At 38.0% G+C, this 16,771-nt stretch overlaps 1 protein-coding gene across 1 annotated transcript in view; it reads left to right on the forward strand.

Moving 5' to 3' along the window:
* Positions 1–274: 274 nt before the first annotated feature.
* LOC131239864 (GDSL esterase/lipase At5g14450) overlaps positions 275–16,771 on the forward strand; it is a 71,603-nt gene continuing 55,106 nt past the window's right edge. Inside the window, exon 1 of the mRNA XM_058237764.1 lies at positions 275–566. Coding sequence (XP_058093747.1) covers positions 323–566 — 244 coding nt within the window. The 5' untranslated portion in view covers positions 275–322. The remainder of the gene's footprint in view (positions 567–16,771) is intronic.

Here is a 16,771-nt window from a genome sequence, read left to right on the forward strand (position 1 = left end):
GTTGAATTTCCTTGCACTATAGTAACAAACACCGGAATTGGTTTCAGTTACTCTCGCTGCAGCAAAAAGGAACCTTCAAAAGGTACATCTGGCAATACCACCTACAACAAAACAGAGGTCTGTTGAAACGGAAGCAAATGATAGAAACATGAGCAGGATAAAGAAAGCCCAGGTGTCTAAGGGTCACGACTTGCATGCACCTCACTTTGCTGAAGGGCCTGCAGCCTCTTGCTATTCAAAGGAAAAAGCTAAAGTAACTCTACCAGAGAATAAGCTATATATATAATTGTAGTGAGAGCGAGGAGGTGGTGTTGTGGAAGCAATGGGTTATGGAAGGGCGTTGCTCTGGTTCTATGGTTTGTTTTTGGTTTTAGCTATAGATGGAGGGAGTGTGATGGGACTGTCTAGATGCAAATTTCCGGCCATTTATAACTTTGGGGACTCCAACTCAGATACAGGAGGTATATCAGCCGCTTTCCTACCTGTCCCACCTCCCAACGGTGAAACCTTCTTTCATAAGCCTTCGGGGAGGGTATGCGACGGTCGCCTCCTCATTGATTTCATTGGTAAATGAATTTCTTTTCCTTTCTGCATGCTGGTTGCTTCATTTCATTTAATTGTATATCACCTAATGCATTCCTCCCCTCCCGAGAGTGCTTGCACCTGAATAGTCATCTAATATTTATATGCCGAATGCTCACTCTCCCGAAGCACCTTAAAAATTCACATGGGAAAAGGCAAACGTTTGTATGAAAGAGCTGCTTATCTCATTGGTCCATCCCTAGGGACCAGTTGGTTAACCAAAATGTTCCATTTGGATTGCCTTTATTCATGCATTATCCGGACCGTGGAAGCATTTATGGTTCGTCAACTCCCATAATCTATATTCTATATGGTAGAACTAATTCCATTAAAGTCATAAAGGGGGCAATCTATATATATTTTTTAAAAAAAAAACTAACCATTACCTTGAATTAAGACAGTTTGGATGGAAAGTTGGTGTTACCTTTTTTTTTTTTGTTATATATATATATATATATATATATATATATATATATATATATATATATATATATATATGCACAAATGAATAGTAGGAATTTTGATGCTGGGAGGGCCGTGACGAGGTTTGAAGACTGTCTTCCTAAGGGTATATCTACTTCGAATTCATCTAGCTCTCTGGACTCCTCGTAGAGCTTCCTAAAATCTACGGGGTTAAAGTAGAAATAATTTTTAATAAATTCAAAATAAATAATCAATTGAAAAAGAAATTAAAAAAATATAACTCTTTAAACGAGGAACTCACATCTAGGACTGTGTTTTAGACTTAAACTCCAACCCAAACATACTAAAAATGTGACTTACTATAAATAGTAAGCTTAGTATTTATAAATGACCTCTGTTCTTACTAGATTTTATGGTTTTCAGTCAAAAATTCGAAGTGTCCAATTTAGCCTAACCACTTTATTCTTTTAATTTTTCTAAGTCCTTTTCATGTTGGGCATGACTTCTGCAACTCATAGGATCAAAAGTTATACTCAAAATAAAACTTACTTTTTATAGTAAAAATGAAAATAAATGGAACTTTTGACCGTTGATACGATGGAATTTTGCAAATCTAGCTTAGGCAATCTGACAGAGCCAGGTTGGTTGGCTAAAGTAGCTTCACCTACCCAAAATCATATATGATACATCGAGAAATTCATTTTGATTTGCAAAATATGACTGTTCTAAGGTTCTAACCGTCCGGATCACTTCTGCCTCCATCAGGCCTTCTCTGATCTATATTTACTATGTAAGTGTCTGCTACCCGCTCTACATCAGATTTCCATATGATCGGCTGACTTTTGGGCTATGTATTGAAAACCTCTGCTTTAGAACTAATTTTCACAACCCGTCTCTAGAGTTCACCTTTAGCCATTTAATCGCAATTAATTAGTTATCTATACGTATGTCAGGCGCTTGTTGTATTTTCGTATTGAGCAAACTGCTCTGACTTTAATACATGGCAAAAATAGGCAGATCCAATGCTCAAAGTGGGCCCCCAGATGGCTTGAAGATATTTCAACGGTAGGTGTTCAATCGCCAATGTTTCTCTGGTCATTTGGTCTACCTGATCAATCGGCTACATTTTTGAGGCCATGACAAAAGATGGGGTGGAAAAACAGATGGACGGGTGGATTTCTAGCTACCATCCTGTAACCCCGTGAATTTTTCAACCATAAGAAATCCACACTGTCCATCTATTTTCCTGCCCATTTTAGAGCATAGGCACATAAATGAAGTAGATCAAATGCTCAAAGTGGGCCCACGATGGGAGTGAATTAGGTGTTACCGGACGTGGATTGCGTCCTACCCCGCCCCGGACAGTAATCCGTCCAAGCAGGGCTCTGTGAGGCCCACCATGATGTAAGTGTTTTATCCACGCCGTTCATCACTTTTCTCAGATCATTTTGATCTAAGATTCTAAAAATGAAGAAGGTCCACAGCTCCAATGGACCACACCAAAGGAAGCTGCAGTGATAATGACACCCACCGTTGCAAACTTTCTAAGGGCCACTGATGTTTTTTTTTTTTTTACCATCCATCCTATACATAAGGTCATGTAGACGTGGATGAAGTGAAAAAACAAATATCAGCTTGATCCGAAAGTCCTCCAGCTCCCAGGAAGTTTTTAATGGTGGACGTTCAATCCCCACTTTGTGGTCCACTTAAGCCCTGTATCTGCCTCAATTTTTTTGGCTCAAAACTTAAAATGATTTGAGAAAAATGATGAACGTCGTGGATAAAATACTTACATCATGGTGGGCCCCACAGTGCCCTGCCCCAACGGATTGAGGGATCGACCCAATCCGCGTCCGGTGTTACCTGGCTAAAACATACTAAGGGCCTGTTTGGCCAGGCAGATCCCACGGTATTAGGAGGGTTGAGATGGGCAATATCTTGGGATAGGCATGATGAGCCAAACAAATCCGGTGAACTTGTCCCGGGATATGAGCAATCCCATGGATCTTAAGACAATCCACTGACATCACCATCATTATCTTAAAATTGATCCTATCCCTTGGTTAGATGGATCCGAAGGTAAAATCCTGAGATATGCACGGTGTGCCAAACAGACCTAGTGAACTTGTCCCGGGATATAAGCAATCCCATGAATCTTAAGACAATCCCCTGACACCACCATCATTACCTTAAAATTGATCCCATCCCTCCTAATACCATAGGATCTGCCCGGCCAAACAGGTCCTCAGGGTTTTATACCTGACGTGGCACCTTATCATTGACGTATAGAATCTGTCAGAGTAGGGTCGAAAACCTACATAAGTGGAGTATTATGTACTCAACTCTTTTCTACCAAGCCTGCTGCAGGCGAGGGGTGTAACACCAAAGCCGCTCCATGCGACGGTCCCAAGATGTTTCAACGGTGGGCATTTAATCCCCACCGTTTTCTGTTTTTTGGCCTACATGAGCTTCGGATCAGCTTCATTTCTGGGGCATGCCTTTCAATGAATGAGATGGAAAAACAGATGAACAAAGTGGATTTCTCGCAAACATTAAGGTAAGCCCACCGTGTATGGCAATCCGCTCCTCTGTACAAGCTCGCTGCTAAAGACATGTAATGAACAGACGAGCGACCCTAACCCCAATCATACGTGGCACCGTGGTTTTGAGAAATCCACCTCCTCCATCTGTTTTGCCAGCACCTTTTAGGACATGACCCAGGAATGAAGCAAATCAAATGCTCAATGTGGCCACGATGGCACCAAGATGTTTCAATTGGTGGGTGTTCTGTCCCCACTATTTCCTGTCGTTTGGCTCACTTGAGCTTTAGATTTGCTTCATTTTTTGATCCGTGCCCTCAGATGAATGCCAAGATAGATGAAAAGGATAGATTTCTCACAAACATTATGCTGACCTCACTATGTATGAGTAACCCTGGAGGACACGGACTACTCCATCTACTTTTTAACCCAAGGCATGCAATGAATTGACCCACATGGCTAAGTAGGACCATATATAGGACCACCTTTATGTTTGTGAGAAATCTACCCCGTCTATACGTTTTTACAAATCATTTTAGGGCATGGCCCTATAATTGAGGCAGATCAAATGCTTACGTGGGCCCATGATGCTTCAACGGTGGGCATTTAATTCCCACTGTTTGCTGTCGTGTGGCCCACCTGAGCTTTGGATCGGCCTTAGTTTTTGGCTCATGCCCTTAAATAAGATGACAAAACAAATAGACAGTAGCCTTCTCACAAACATAAAGGTGAGCATTACCTGAAGAATGGGTTGGACATGCAAGCAGATTCATTGGTCATCAATACCATCCAACTAGGTGATATTGGGCACTGTGGGGCCCACATATTTTATATATACATCGTCCGTTTGTTTTTTCAACTCATTTTAGGGAATGAGCTAAAAAAAAAATGAAGTATATCCAAAGCTCAAAGCGGACCACACCAAATGAAACAATAAGGACAATGATACCACCATTGAAACCTTGCTGGTGCAAAACAATGATAATTGCAGTAAACCAGGGATAGAATTCCTCCCCTCCCCCCGGTTAACAAGTTTATCCATATACAATGAAGATAGAACAATCACAATAAATAGATAACTAAACAATTAAGCAAGCAACTACAAAACACAAGATATTTTATGTGAAAAATTCTCGTGGGAAAAACCACGGCACAAAGTGACAAAAATCCACTATAATCAAAATCTTAGAGTATACACCATTCACCTTCTTCGATTTTAGATGAAAATCGAATTTATCCTTATGATACGCAGGTAGGAAAACCTTAGCTCCTTAAGAAAATTCATTCACAAGCCCTTACAAGCATTTAAAACCTTCTCACTTTACAAAACCCTTGCTCTTAGAGTGACATATTAACAAGCTCTAATCGCAATCGAACTTAAATACCCCGATTTGTGCTAATCTGCGTAAACTGTTCGGTCGGACCGAACTAAACCAACTACACATTTTAGTCAAATAGAAAACGTGCAAATCTTCACAGTGTGCAAACTGAGAAACCACCTAAATTTCAGTCGAACTGAAAAAGACTTTGGTCGAACAAAGACAGAGCTTCTCTACACAACAGATTAATAAAATCCAAGGCATTCTACACAATAATCTCCACCTTGACTTGCATTCTGTCAAGTCAACCTAAAGATCTCACATGCAACCTGCTCCTTGAGTGTAGACTACCTCTTGCATTCTCCACCTGGAAGGCAACTCCATTCACACACTTGTGCAAGGGTGCTCAATCTCATCAATGACTGAAGACATTGATCATCCACAAGCAATGCTTGAACTTATCTATGATCACCGGCTTTGTCAACATGTCTGTGACATTCCCATCCGTATGAATCTTCTGAAACATAATATCTCTTTAAGTAATGAGTTCTTGTATATTGTGGAATCTCATGTCGATTGCTTGGTTCTTGCACAATATAACTGATTCATCACCAGATGGATAGCACTCTAACTATTACAATGCAACTGAATTACCTCATGCTTCAACCCGAGTTCTCCTATCAGACTATATATTCCACATCAGTTATAGACAACGCTATCATAGATTGTAGCATAGATTTCGAATATATCGGTCCTCCTGCTAATGTCAAAACATATCCCGTAATGGATCTCCTATTGTCCATATCACCTGCATTATCCAAATACACATTGCCTACAACTCCACCAGAAGCTACATGTCCCTCAAACATGATCCGAGTGTCGATTGTGCCCCTTAGATACCTTAGAATCCACTTAACAATATTCTAATGCTCATTTCCTAAATTCGTCATATATTTGCTGACCACACTATCTATCTCTGAGATATTTGACCTTGTGCAAACCATTACATAAATGAGACTCCCCACCGCAATCAAACCGCTTGTAATACTACCTTGGAGACTACTTCAGCCCATATAATGGCTTCTTTAGCCTACACATGTGGCCTTCCTTACCAAGCTCCTCGAATACTTTAAGTTGCCTCATGTAAATGACGTACTCCAAGTTCCCATGAAGGAATATGATCAAGCTTAAAGATTGCATATTTATCCTCTCAATTGCACTAGTTTCAATGAATTTAAGTGCTTAATCAATATATTAACATATATTATATGCATGCAAGGTGATTTTAGAACCATGGAAATAAAATAAAGCTCAAAAGAAGATACAATGAAGAATTGAAAATTCCAAAGTCGTAGAGAAATAATTAAAGTACCAAAGGATTGAAGAAACCAAGTGAAGAAGGAAGAAAAAAATGAAAATTCAAAGAGGAGTTGTAAACAGAAGAAATTCATAGACTTATGATCCCATCGAGTGCAATTCGATAGTGGATTTCGATGGGAGTTCAATCCCTCGAGCATAATTCGAAAAACATTGAGAATTTTTCAAGTTGGTTGTTGGACACATTATTCGAAGCGATCGAAACAACTTCGATCCCATCGACAAACATCCGAATTTTGAAAAACTGTTGCTGGATGAAATTTGTGTTTCTACTCGATCCATTGAAGATCTTTGATGCCATCGACAGAGGTTCAATTGGACTTCGATGCCATCGAGAACCCATCGACGGAAGTGGGGAGTGCGTAAAATCAAAGTCGATTTTGTTAATTTTCTAAAGAAGTGCAAAAGTTGGATTTCAAAATCTATTTAAAGGAGGTCTTTTGTACATCCCTAATCATAAATCTAGGGTTTTTGAGAGAGAGAGAGAGAGAGAGAGAGAGAGAGAGAGAGAGAGAGCATGCGAAGTCGAAGCTCTTCCGTCGTCGTTCTTTCATTCTATCTCCAATCTAGTTTGTTTCTCTTTTGTTTTTGTTTAAGTTGTTAACCATGCTAGGCTAATCTCTTAGCTAGGGCTAATGGATAAACCACTTGATAGATATTTGATATTTAGTTCTTTTTTATAAAAAGTTATTAGTTTTCATGTTGAATTGTGATTGGAAGTGATTGAATTCTTAGATTGGAGAAGGAATCAATCTATAAAATCGATTGATCTATTGTTGACTCCGGGCACAATAAATGCTTTTGATTCCCTATGATTGATTACCTACATCTTCATGAGATATTAGTCTATCATGAATCTAATCTAGGTTGGATGTTTATGATTGATTCTGTTACTCTATCTTTGGATTAAAACTGATTGAAATCCAGTTCTAATTGAGTTATCAACTTGAGAAGACGAATTAAGTTCATGTTCTATTAATTGGGGATTCATTGATCCTTAGTCGCTTTTATTAATTGTTTTACACCCTTTTTTACTTTGCGGAATTAAAAACCTAGACAACTTAATTATTTTTAATTGTGTTCTCACTAAAATTTCATGTGGTTCGATCTCAAATTCACGAGTTATTTCTGTATCGCAATCCCTGCACTTGGGGTTGTCAACTCTTGGATTTGATCAAGTTTTTGGCACCTTTGTTGGGGAAAATTGTGCTAAGAATATTTAAGATTAGATTAGCTTTTTTTTTTTTTTTAATTCTAACCTATGGTTTTCGTTTCAAAATTTCCAATTAGATTTTTTCGCATGATTTTTTTTTCTAGAACATTAACAATTTTTTGTTTTTGTTTTTCAGAATTCTCTGACCCTAGTTCTTCTAAATTGATAACTTTGTTCCCCACTTTTCTAGTTGTCTTTAAGATTTCTTAATGGCTTTCTAGTAAGTCATATTGCTTTAGAATTTAATTTTTTACTGTAGGATTTCAATTCTTAGGTTTAAGTTTATCACTTAGTTTTCTATACGTGGTTCATGCCCAAGAGGGTTACACAACAACTTCTAAGTGAATAAGGTTTAGTCAATAGTCTCTCCGTCCACTGTCGAGTTAGAAAATATCTGAGTACTCTTGTGTCATCCCAAATTATGGCTGTGAATGCTCTAAACATGGTTGTGCAAGAGCCAAACTTTGGTGAGAATGTCAATGTTGAACTTGACATGCCACCAACTAAGACAGTACGTGATGAGAATGAGGCACACTACATTCTTCCAATCAGAATTTTAAGATACTACCTACAACTAGCAAGAACAACTACACCATCTTACATGATTTTTCCAGTGAATATATGTAATCTAAACTTCAAAACGAAAGTGATCCAACTTCTTCCCAAATTTCATGGACTTGATTCAGAAAGTTCATATCTACATATCAAGGAATTCGATGAAATTGTAGCAACCTTATATTGTAATAACGTCTCTCAAGACATCATTAGACTCAAAGTTATTTCCCTTCTTTATAAAGGAGAGGGACAAGTCATGGCTCTACTTATTAAGATCATGCTCGATAGGCATATGGGCCGAGATGACCTGAGAGTTCCTTAAAAAGTTATTCCCGGTTCATAAAACCAATACTTTGAGGCGCATCATCATGAACTACTCCTAAAAAGAAAATAAAATATTTTTAAATATTGGGAGAGATTCTAAGGAACTCTTATTTACTTGTCCACACCATGGTTATGAAATTTTGGGTGTAATTAGTTTCTTCTATGATGGATTGAACTCAAATATGCGTCAATTTGTGGAGATGATGTGCAATGGCGAGTTCATGACTAAAATCCTTAAGAGGCATGGGATTACTTTGAGAGGATGGCTGCAAATGCACAATCATGGGGCACCACCAACAAATCAAGTAATGCAAAGCTTACGTCTAAAGAGAAAGGGAGAATATACATCCTTAAAGAAAATGACGATGTTAAAGCTAAGATTGGGGGTGTCACTCAAAAAGTTGAGGCCATGGAACTTAAGAAGGTGGAAGCGGTCCAACAAACCAATGTGGCCGTTGAGAGTGCTTGTGGCATATGTGAGAGCAATGCACACATTACAAAGGATTGTCCCATAATTCCGGCTTTTCAGGATGTGTTGAAAGCTCAAGTGAATGCCATGAACACTTATCAATGCCCGCTCAGTGCGCCAAATTCCATCACATATAATCCAAGTTGGTGGAATCATCCCAACTTTAGTTGGAAAAACGGACCAACTGCCAATGCAAGAACTCCTTCCCATACGCCTCCCCCTACACCCCAAAGCGCACTACAAGTGCGACCACAAAAGAGGACCCTTGAGGACACATTGCAAGCATTCATGCAAGGTCAAATGCAATTCAATCAAACCACCATGTAGGCCATAAATGATCTTAAAACATTGGTTTTAAGGATTTAATCACACTTGAGTATTAGGGAAAAAGAGACCTTTCTTGCCCAACCTTAGCCTAACCCAAAAGGATAATATGAGGTGAGTGATTCTAATCCCCCCAACCCACATGTAGAACAAGTTAAATCCATCACCACTCTTAGAAGTGGAAAAGAGATTTATAAGACTATTTTGATGAAGGCCAACATGCCCGAGGATTTGAATAAATCTAAGAACGATGATGGACCTAGTGTCGTTCCACATGACAAAGATTCGATGCATGAGTACAAGCCTGCAACTATGTTCCCCCAACGCCTTATCTTATCAAAGTGCCCATCCAAAAATTAGGATATTCTGGAAGTTTTTCAACAAGTCAAAAATCAACATTCCCTTGTCGGATGTGATGAAGCAAATTCTGTCCTATGCCAAGTTTCTTAAGGACTGTTGCACGGTTAAATACAAATTAAATGTGCAAAAAAAGCCTTTTTGACAAAATAAGTGAGCGTTATTATCAAACAAAATGCTCCCCTCAAATATAAAGACATGGGTAACCCTATGATCTCATGCATTATAGGGAATTTCTAGATTGAACAAGCCTTGCTAGATTTGGGGGAAAGCATTAACTTCATTCTCTATTCAGTATATGAACAATTAGGGCTTGGTAAATTAAAACCCACCAAGACAACCCTACAACTCGTTGATCACTCCATTTGTATACCAAGAGGGGTAGTGGAGGACCTATTAGTCCAAGTCGATAAGTTCTACTACCTTGTAGATTTTATGGTCTTGGACACAACGGGTTATAAACATGAGCACTCATATTTCGGTCATCATAGGACACTCAATCCTGGCTACTTCAAATGCAATAATCAATTGCTAGAAAGAAGTGATAAAGTTGTCCTTTGAAAGCATGACATTTGAGGAGAATATGTTTAACCTTTACAAACAATCAGGGGATGTAGATGAGATCCACGATATAAACATGATCGATACACTTATGGAGGGTGAACTTGTTTTAAATACAATCTCCGATCCCTTTGAAGCCTGTGCTGCTCACTTTATGGATTCCGACGATCACATGATATTGGACATGGTGAGCGCATTGGTAGATTATGTTCCAGTAATCGAAACTAATAAGTGGAGTCCATGCTTTGAAAAATTACCATCTACATACTCAAAGCCTCTACCGTCTAACATCGAGGCATTGAAGCTTGACCTAAAACCTTTGCCTGCTGAATTGAAATATGCTTATTTAGGTCAAAAGGATACATATTCGGTGGTGATTTCTTCCCACCTAGATGAGGAACAAAAGAGCAAGTTGATTGCTACTCTTAAAAAACACAAGAGAGCCATAGGATGGAATATTGTGGATCTCAAGGGAATTGATCCCCTTATTTGCACTCTCCGAATACACCTAGAGGAAAATGCCAAAATATCTAAGCAACCACCATGCCAATTAAATCCAAACATGAGGGATGTGTTTAAGGCGGAGGTGTTGAAACTATTGGATGTGGGTATCATCTACCCTATATCTGAGAGTTAGTGGGTGAATCCAACTCAGGTTGTGCCCAAGAAGTCTGAAATCGCCATTGTAACCAATGTCAATAATGAACTCGTGCCAACTAGAGTTACCACTTTTTGGAGAATGTGCATTGAATACAGGAAGCTAAATACGTCATGAGGAAAGACCACTTTCCCTTGCCCTTTGTTGATGAAGTTTTGGAAAGGTTGGTCGATCATTCCTACTATTGGTTCCTAGATGGGTACTCGAGGTACAATGAGATTGAGATAACCACAAAAGATTAGGAGAAGATAACATTTACATGCCCCTTTAGCACCTTTGCTTATCGAAGGATACCATTCGAATGATCTAATGATCATGCTACATTCCACAAATGCATGCTTAGTATTTTCTTAGATGTGGTTGTGAATTTTTAGGAAGTGTTCATGGATGACTTCTCCATTATCGGTAGTTCATTTGATGAGTGCCTTGAGCACTTGAATTTGGTTTTGACAATGTATGAAGAGAAAAACCTTATTTTAAATTGGGAAAAGTGTCACTTCATAGTTCAAAAGGGAATTGCCCTTGGACATATGATTTCATCCAATGTAATTGAGGTGGACAAGGCCAAAATAAGCTTGATTGCTAAGTTGCCAACTCCCAAAAGCATATATGGCATTCGTTCTTTTCTAAGTCAAGCAAGATTCTATAGGAGGTTCATTAAGGATTTCAATCAAATTTCTAGACTAGCAAGATTCTATAGGAGGTTCATTAAGGATTTCAATCAAATTTCTAGACCAGCAAGATTCTATAGGAGGTTCATTAAGGATTAAGAATGTCGCCTTCGAGTGAACTAACTCATGCCAAGAGGCTTTTATAAAACTTAAGGGTGTGTTGACAACCACGGCAATTATGCAGCCATCCGATTGGAGCATTCCTTGTGAAATCATGTGTGATGCTAGAGACTATGCGCTTGGGGCTATTTTTGGCCAATGGAAGGACAAGAAGCTATATATTATCTAATACGCAAGTAGAACGCTGAATGATGCCTAGATAAATTACTTAACTACAAAAAAGAACTCATTGCCATAGTTTTTGCTCTAGACAAATTCAAGTCCAACTTGATCGAATAAAAAATCATAATCTTTACCAATCATTTGGTGCTTAAGTATCTTCTATCAAAGAATGATGTTAAGCCCCATCTTTTAAGATGGATTCTCATACTCCAAGAGTTTGACTTAGAGATACGTGACAAGAGAGGAGTAGAGAATATAGTGGCGGACAATTTGCCCTAACTTGCCCTATTCAATCCCATTGAAACCACGCCAATCAAAGAAACATTCCCGGATGAACAATTATTTTTTATTTTCCAATTACCTTTGTATGCTGACATAGCTAACTATCTTGTGGCAGGTAAATTGCCAATCCATTGGATGTCACAAGATATGAAGAGATTTTTAGCTGAGGTACATAGTTTTTTTTTGTTTTTTAGATAACCCATATTTGTTTAAATATCGCCCAGACTAAATCATTAACAGATATGTTCCAAATAATGAACAAACTAGTGTCATCTCCTTTTGTCACCCACAAGCCTGTGGAGGTCATGTTTTAGCAAAGAAAATCACCGCCCATATTCTTCAATGTGGTTTTTATTGGCCGACTATGTTTAAATATACGCATAAGTTTTGCAAGGCATGTGAACGATGTCAGAAAATGAGAAGAATGTTTCGAAGAAACATGATGCTCGAAAATTTGATCTAATCATAGAAATTTTCGATTGTTGAGATATTGATTTTATGATACTTTTTCCCCTATCTTTTGGACATCTCTATATTCTCTTAGCTGTCGATAATATTTTTAAATGGGTGGAGGCGATTCCTTATAGAACTAATGATCATAAAATAGTTCTATGGTTCTTAAAAGAAAATATTTTATCGAGATTTATAATGCCAAGATTCATAAGTAATGGTAGTGGTTCCCACTTCTTTAATAGGCCATTTGAGATTTAATGAAAAATATGGTATTACACATAAAATGGCTACACCATATCATCCATACACAAGTGGTTAAGCTGAAGTTTTCAATAGGGAAATTAAATAGATTTTAGAGAAAACTACATGTTTCGACAAGAAACGAATGTGTTAGTTTTGGAGAATTATATTATTCAATAATAACAAAGAAAGAATGAGAGAAACAATCATCACAATATATATTTTATTAATTTTGAATTCATTTACATCCTCATTTGTCCCTTGATTCCAAAATAAAGTATATGTAACAAAGGTACAAGAATCGAGTAAGTTCAAATATTAATTTCGGTAGCATTTTGAATCGCAATGTGATCTTCTGATCGAAGAAGTCGTGCGGAAATGATATTATATCAATCAATCTTGTAGACTTGAAGAATCTTGCTCCTTTGGCATGAATTAAGCTCTCCATGATGTCCTGAAACAATATTTCATCATTTGGAGCTTACTGTCCGCGCAATGAACCTATTGTGCAGGCAATAAGCTCATGTCTATCTTTGATTGTGTCACGACCCTAAATCTAGTGTTGGTAATCCATGATTATAGGACACCAAATTTTGGTTGACAGCCTCCGTAAAACTCCGATTTTGGGACTTCCAACTATCACATGTTAAGTCTCATAAGCAGCGCTCCACAAGGAGAATTTTTGAAAGTAAAGACAACAAGCATGTATGTCTCAAAATTTCATCATATTCAACATATATTATTGTGTACAACTGAGCACATCAAGGCAAAAACAAAACATAAACCATGTCATATTTACTATACCTGATGTACATATTCAGGGTATTACAAAAAAAATATACACTGATATGTATAAAACAAAAAGGACAACTGAAGTCCATAGCCTCTACTCCTGCAGCTCTCTACTCTCACCTATAACAAAAAAATAGAAAGGAAAGCTTAAGCTACTAAGCCCAGTGAGTGCGTGTCCAGTGAAAATGCATGTTTCATGTCATGCTCATCTAATGCACATGCTTTCTGGCTCGATAACAATAAAATAAAGATACAATGCCTACTCTTTCAACGTTTCCACAACTTTCCACATTTCTCAATTGGATCACCAGGGTCTAAAACAGAGGTGGGACTCGCATATAATTACTACCCATTTGTGTAGACTTTCCACCGTGGTCAACTACAGAGGTGTGATTACATAGTTCACGGGCCGAACTAGTCTAACCCACTTGTGTTAAATCTCACTATCTGTTTAACAGTGAGAAGTAATAAGTCGCCTGGCAAAATGATAGTGGACAATTTACGAGCTCGTCACACACAACCTATCTTTACTTGCCCATAAGCAGGTCAAGTCAGACCTCTCAACCAATCGACACGCGTCGATGGGAGTCGCTGCCTACTTTGGTATTTCGGCATTCCAGCGCTCTGTTCTTCTACCCGGTCTAAGCATTGGTCGCTCCCAATGGTACCAATCGGGGTTTAGGGACTTTCACCCACAGACCCTCTAATCATGTCCTGTATTTCCGGTGTGGTGTCCAACTCAAGTTATAACAAAGTATGTTTCATCACATTTACAATTACCATATGCATAAGTCCACATATAAGCACAATATGTCATGGTTTTCAAGGCAAACATAGGACGACCTTTCTCATGTGGTCTCCTCATACATTTAAGTTCCACATTTAAATTCCTCAAAAGGGTCTCATGTAATACATCATGTATCTAGACGGTTTACATACTCATCATAGACACATCGTGTGTTACACCACAACCCACTATGATCACCATATCATGATATGAATCATTCACTCTCAAGCATACAATGATACAACAACTATGAGTCATGCATATGATATGCACATGACTTAGCCAATCTAATTCCAATTCGGGATTTATTCTGTTATAAGACTTCATGCTACAAGCATGCTTTTTCTCAAGAAGAAACTACATTAAAAAGATGTAGCATATTTCTTTGAAACAATTTGTCAAACAGGTAGCAGGCGGATGTAAGGGACAAAGAGAGAACCCGTTTGTAAGGGACAAAGAGAGAACTCGTTAGAAATATGTATGACTTTCATCTAATTAGCCATTAATAACCTAATCAACTAACGTAGAAAATCCACTTTCATCTAATCAGCCATAACCTTAAGAAAGTTTAGCAATAACCTAACGAATTTAAATTAGCAAAGCTAGTCTTTGATAGGGTTTTGAAAGAAAATCCAGCAATCTATTAACCCTAAATACAAATCCAGCAAAAACCTAACCCTAAAACAGACAATCCAGCAATTATTTAACCTTAAAACAGAAATTTCAGCAATTTTCTAACCCTAAATGAAAATCCAGCGAAAACCTAACCCTAAAACAGAAAATCCAGCAATTATTTAACTTTAAAACAGAAATTTCAGCAATCTTCTAACCCTAAATGAAAATCCAGCGAAACCCTAACCCTAAAACAGAAAATCCAGCAATTCTCTAACCTTAAAACAGAAATTCCAGAGATAGGGTTTTGAAGAAAACCTCAACGTACACATATACGTGCTCCTAATCTATACACTCACTTGGAACTATCAAAAGATTGACCTGCAATCTCAGCTTCTATTTCCTTTTTTTTCTTCTTCTTCTTCTCAACTTCACATTCAACAAGAAAGAGTGCTGAAAAATAAAATTCTGCAAGAGGGTTTTCATATGTGTGGACTTGAAATTGGTTTTAAAGGGTTATGGGATGTTTTGTGATGATTTTGAAAAGTTTAAGCGTATAGTAGCAATATAACAATGTTATTTAAGTAGTTGGAACTAACGTATTCCAAGAAGTTTAAAAACATCGAGGTCATTTGAGTAAATTTTCTCAAAATATACATATACATATCTATGCATAACTTACACTTCGGGTGTCCTATTGACATGCCGTTTTCGCCATTAACTCCGTAACTCGACTACGGTTACCACGGTTAGGCTCTCAAACCTAACGGATTTTGAAAACTCGATGGTAGGGCTCCGCCAGATAAAATAAGGACATAATTGTCACTTCTCATATTGTTTAATTTTAAGTCCATATCTTAAATTAGGACATCGGGTTGAAATACGGCTTACGGCTTAATAATAGAACAACATTATGATCAAGTCAAAACATTCTCAAGGCCAATGGACCTATAGTCAACGGCTATCCAGTGTACAAACCAGATTTCAGGGTCATGGGTCTTACGGATTGCGTGCTCACCCCTCTGCGCACCGTGCAACAGGTACAATCTGTACCTGGATGAAATCTTCAGAATTCTCTACTCTCCTCTTGCTCTTGAAGTCTTTGAATGATCCAAATGAAGAAGGTGAAGGGGTATTTATAGCCTCCCACACATGCAAACCTTCATATCCCCGTAATACATCTTCGTAGTGTGGGAGATACAAATCTCATATCGCGAACACTTCCATTGCGCGAGCACTTTTATTATACGCCGCGTAATGAGACTTCCATACTATGTTGCGCGCCGCGCAACCAACAACTATTGATTCTCAATTCTTTTCATTTTCTTTCTTAATTTTATGCTCCAACACTATGAATCCAAAATATAAGGATTGGTCCTTGAGGCTAACTAATGTGTTGTGGGCTTATTGGAGTACATTCAAAACCCCTATTGAAATGCATGAGAAAGCTTGACACTTGACAGTGGAATTGGAACATAAGGCATATTGGGCCATAAAGAAATTCAACTTTGACATTGACAAAGCAAGCATGCCGCGAAAACTCTAGCTTATGGAGTTAGATGAAATTAGGAAAGATGCATATGACAATGCAAGAATATACCAGGAGAGAATGAAGGTGCTCCATGACAAGAACATTTTCAGAAAAAAACATTTGAGCCAAATCAAAAAGTTCTTCTGCATAATTTGCGTCTCCATCTCTTTCCTGAAAAATTATGATCCAGATGGACCAACCCTTTTGCTGTGAAGAATGGTTATCCATAAGAGGCTGTGGAAGTTGTGAATCCCCAAAATGGTAATGTTTTCAAAGTTAATGGACAAATATTGAAACCATCAGTGAAAATTTTTAATCCCTATCGTTTCTTGTTGTTTGTCCTATATGAGCTCTGGATCAACCTCATTTATTTTTATTTTTTTGCCTATGCACTTAAATGAGATGGAAAAATAGATGAA

This window comes from Magnolia sinica, chromosome 3, assembly GCF_029962835.1.
Source record: "Magnolia sinica isolate HGM2019 chromosome 3, MsV1, whole genome shotgun sequence".
NCBI classification, from domain to species: Eukaryota; Viridiplantae; Streptophyta; class Magnoliopsida; order Magnoliales; family Magnoliaceae; genus Magnolia; species Magnolia sinica.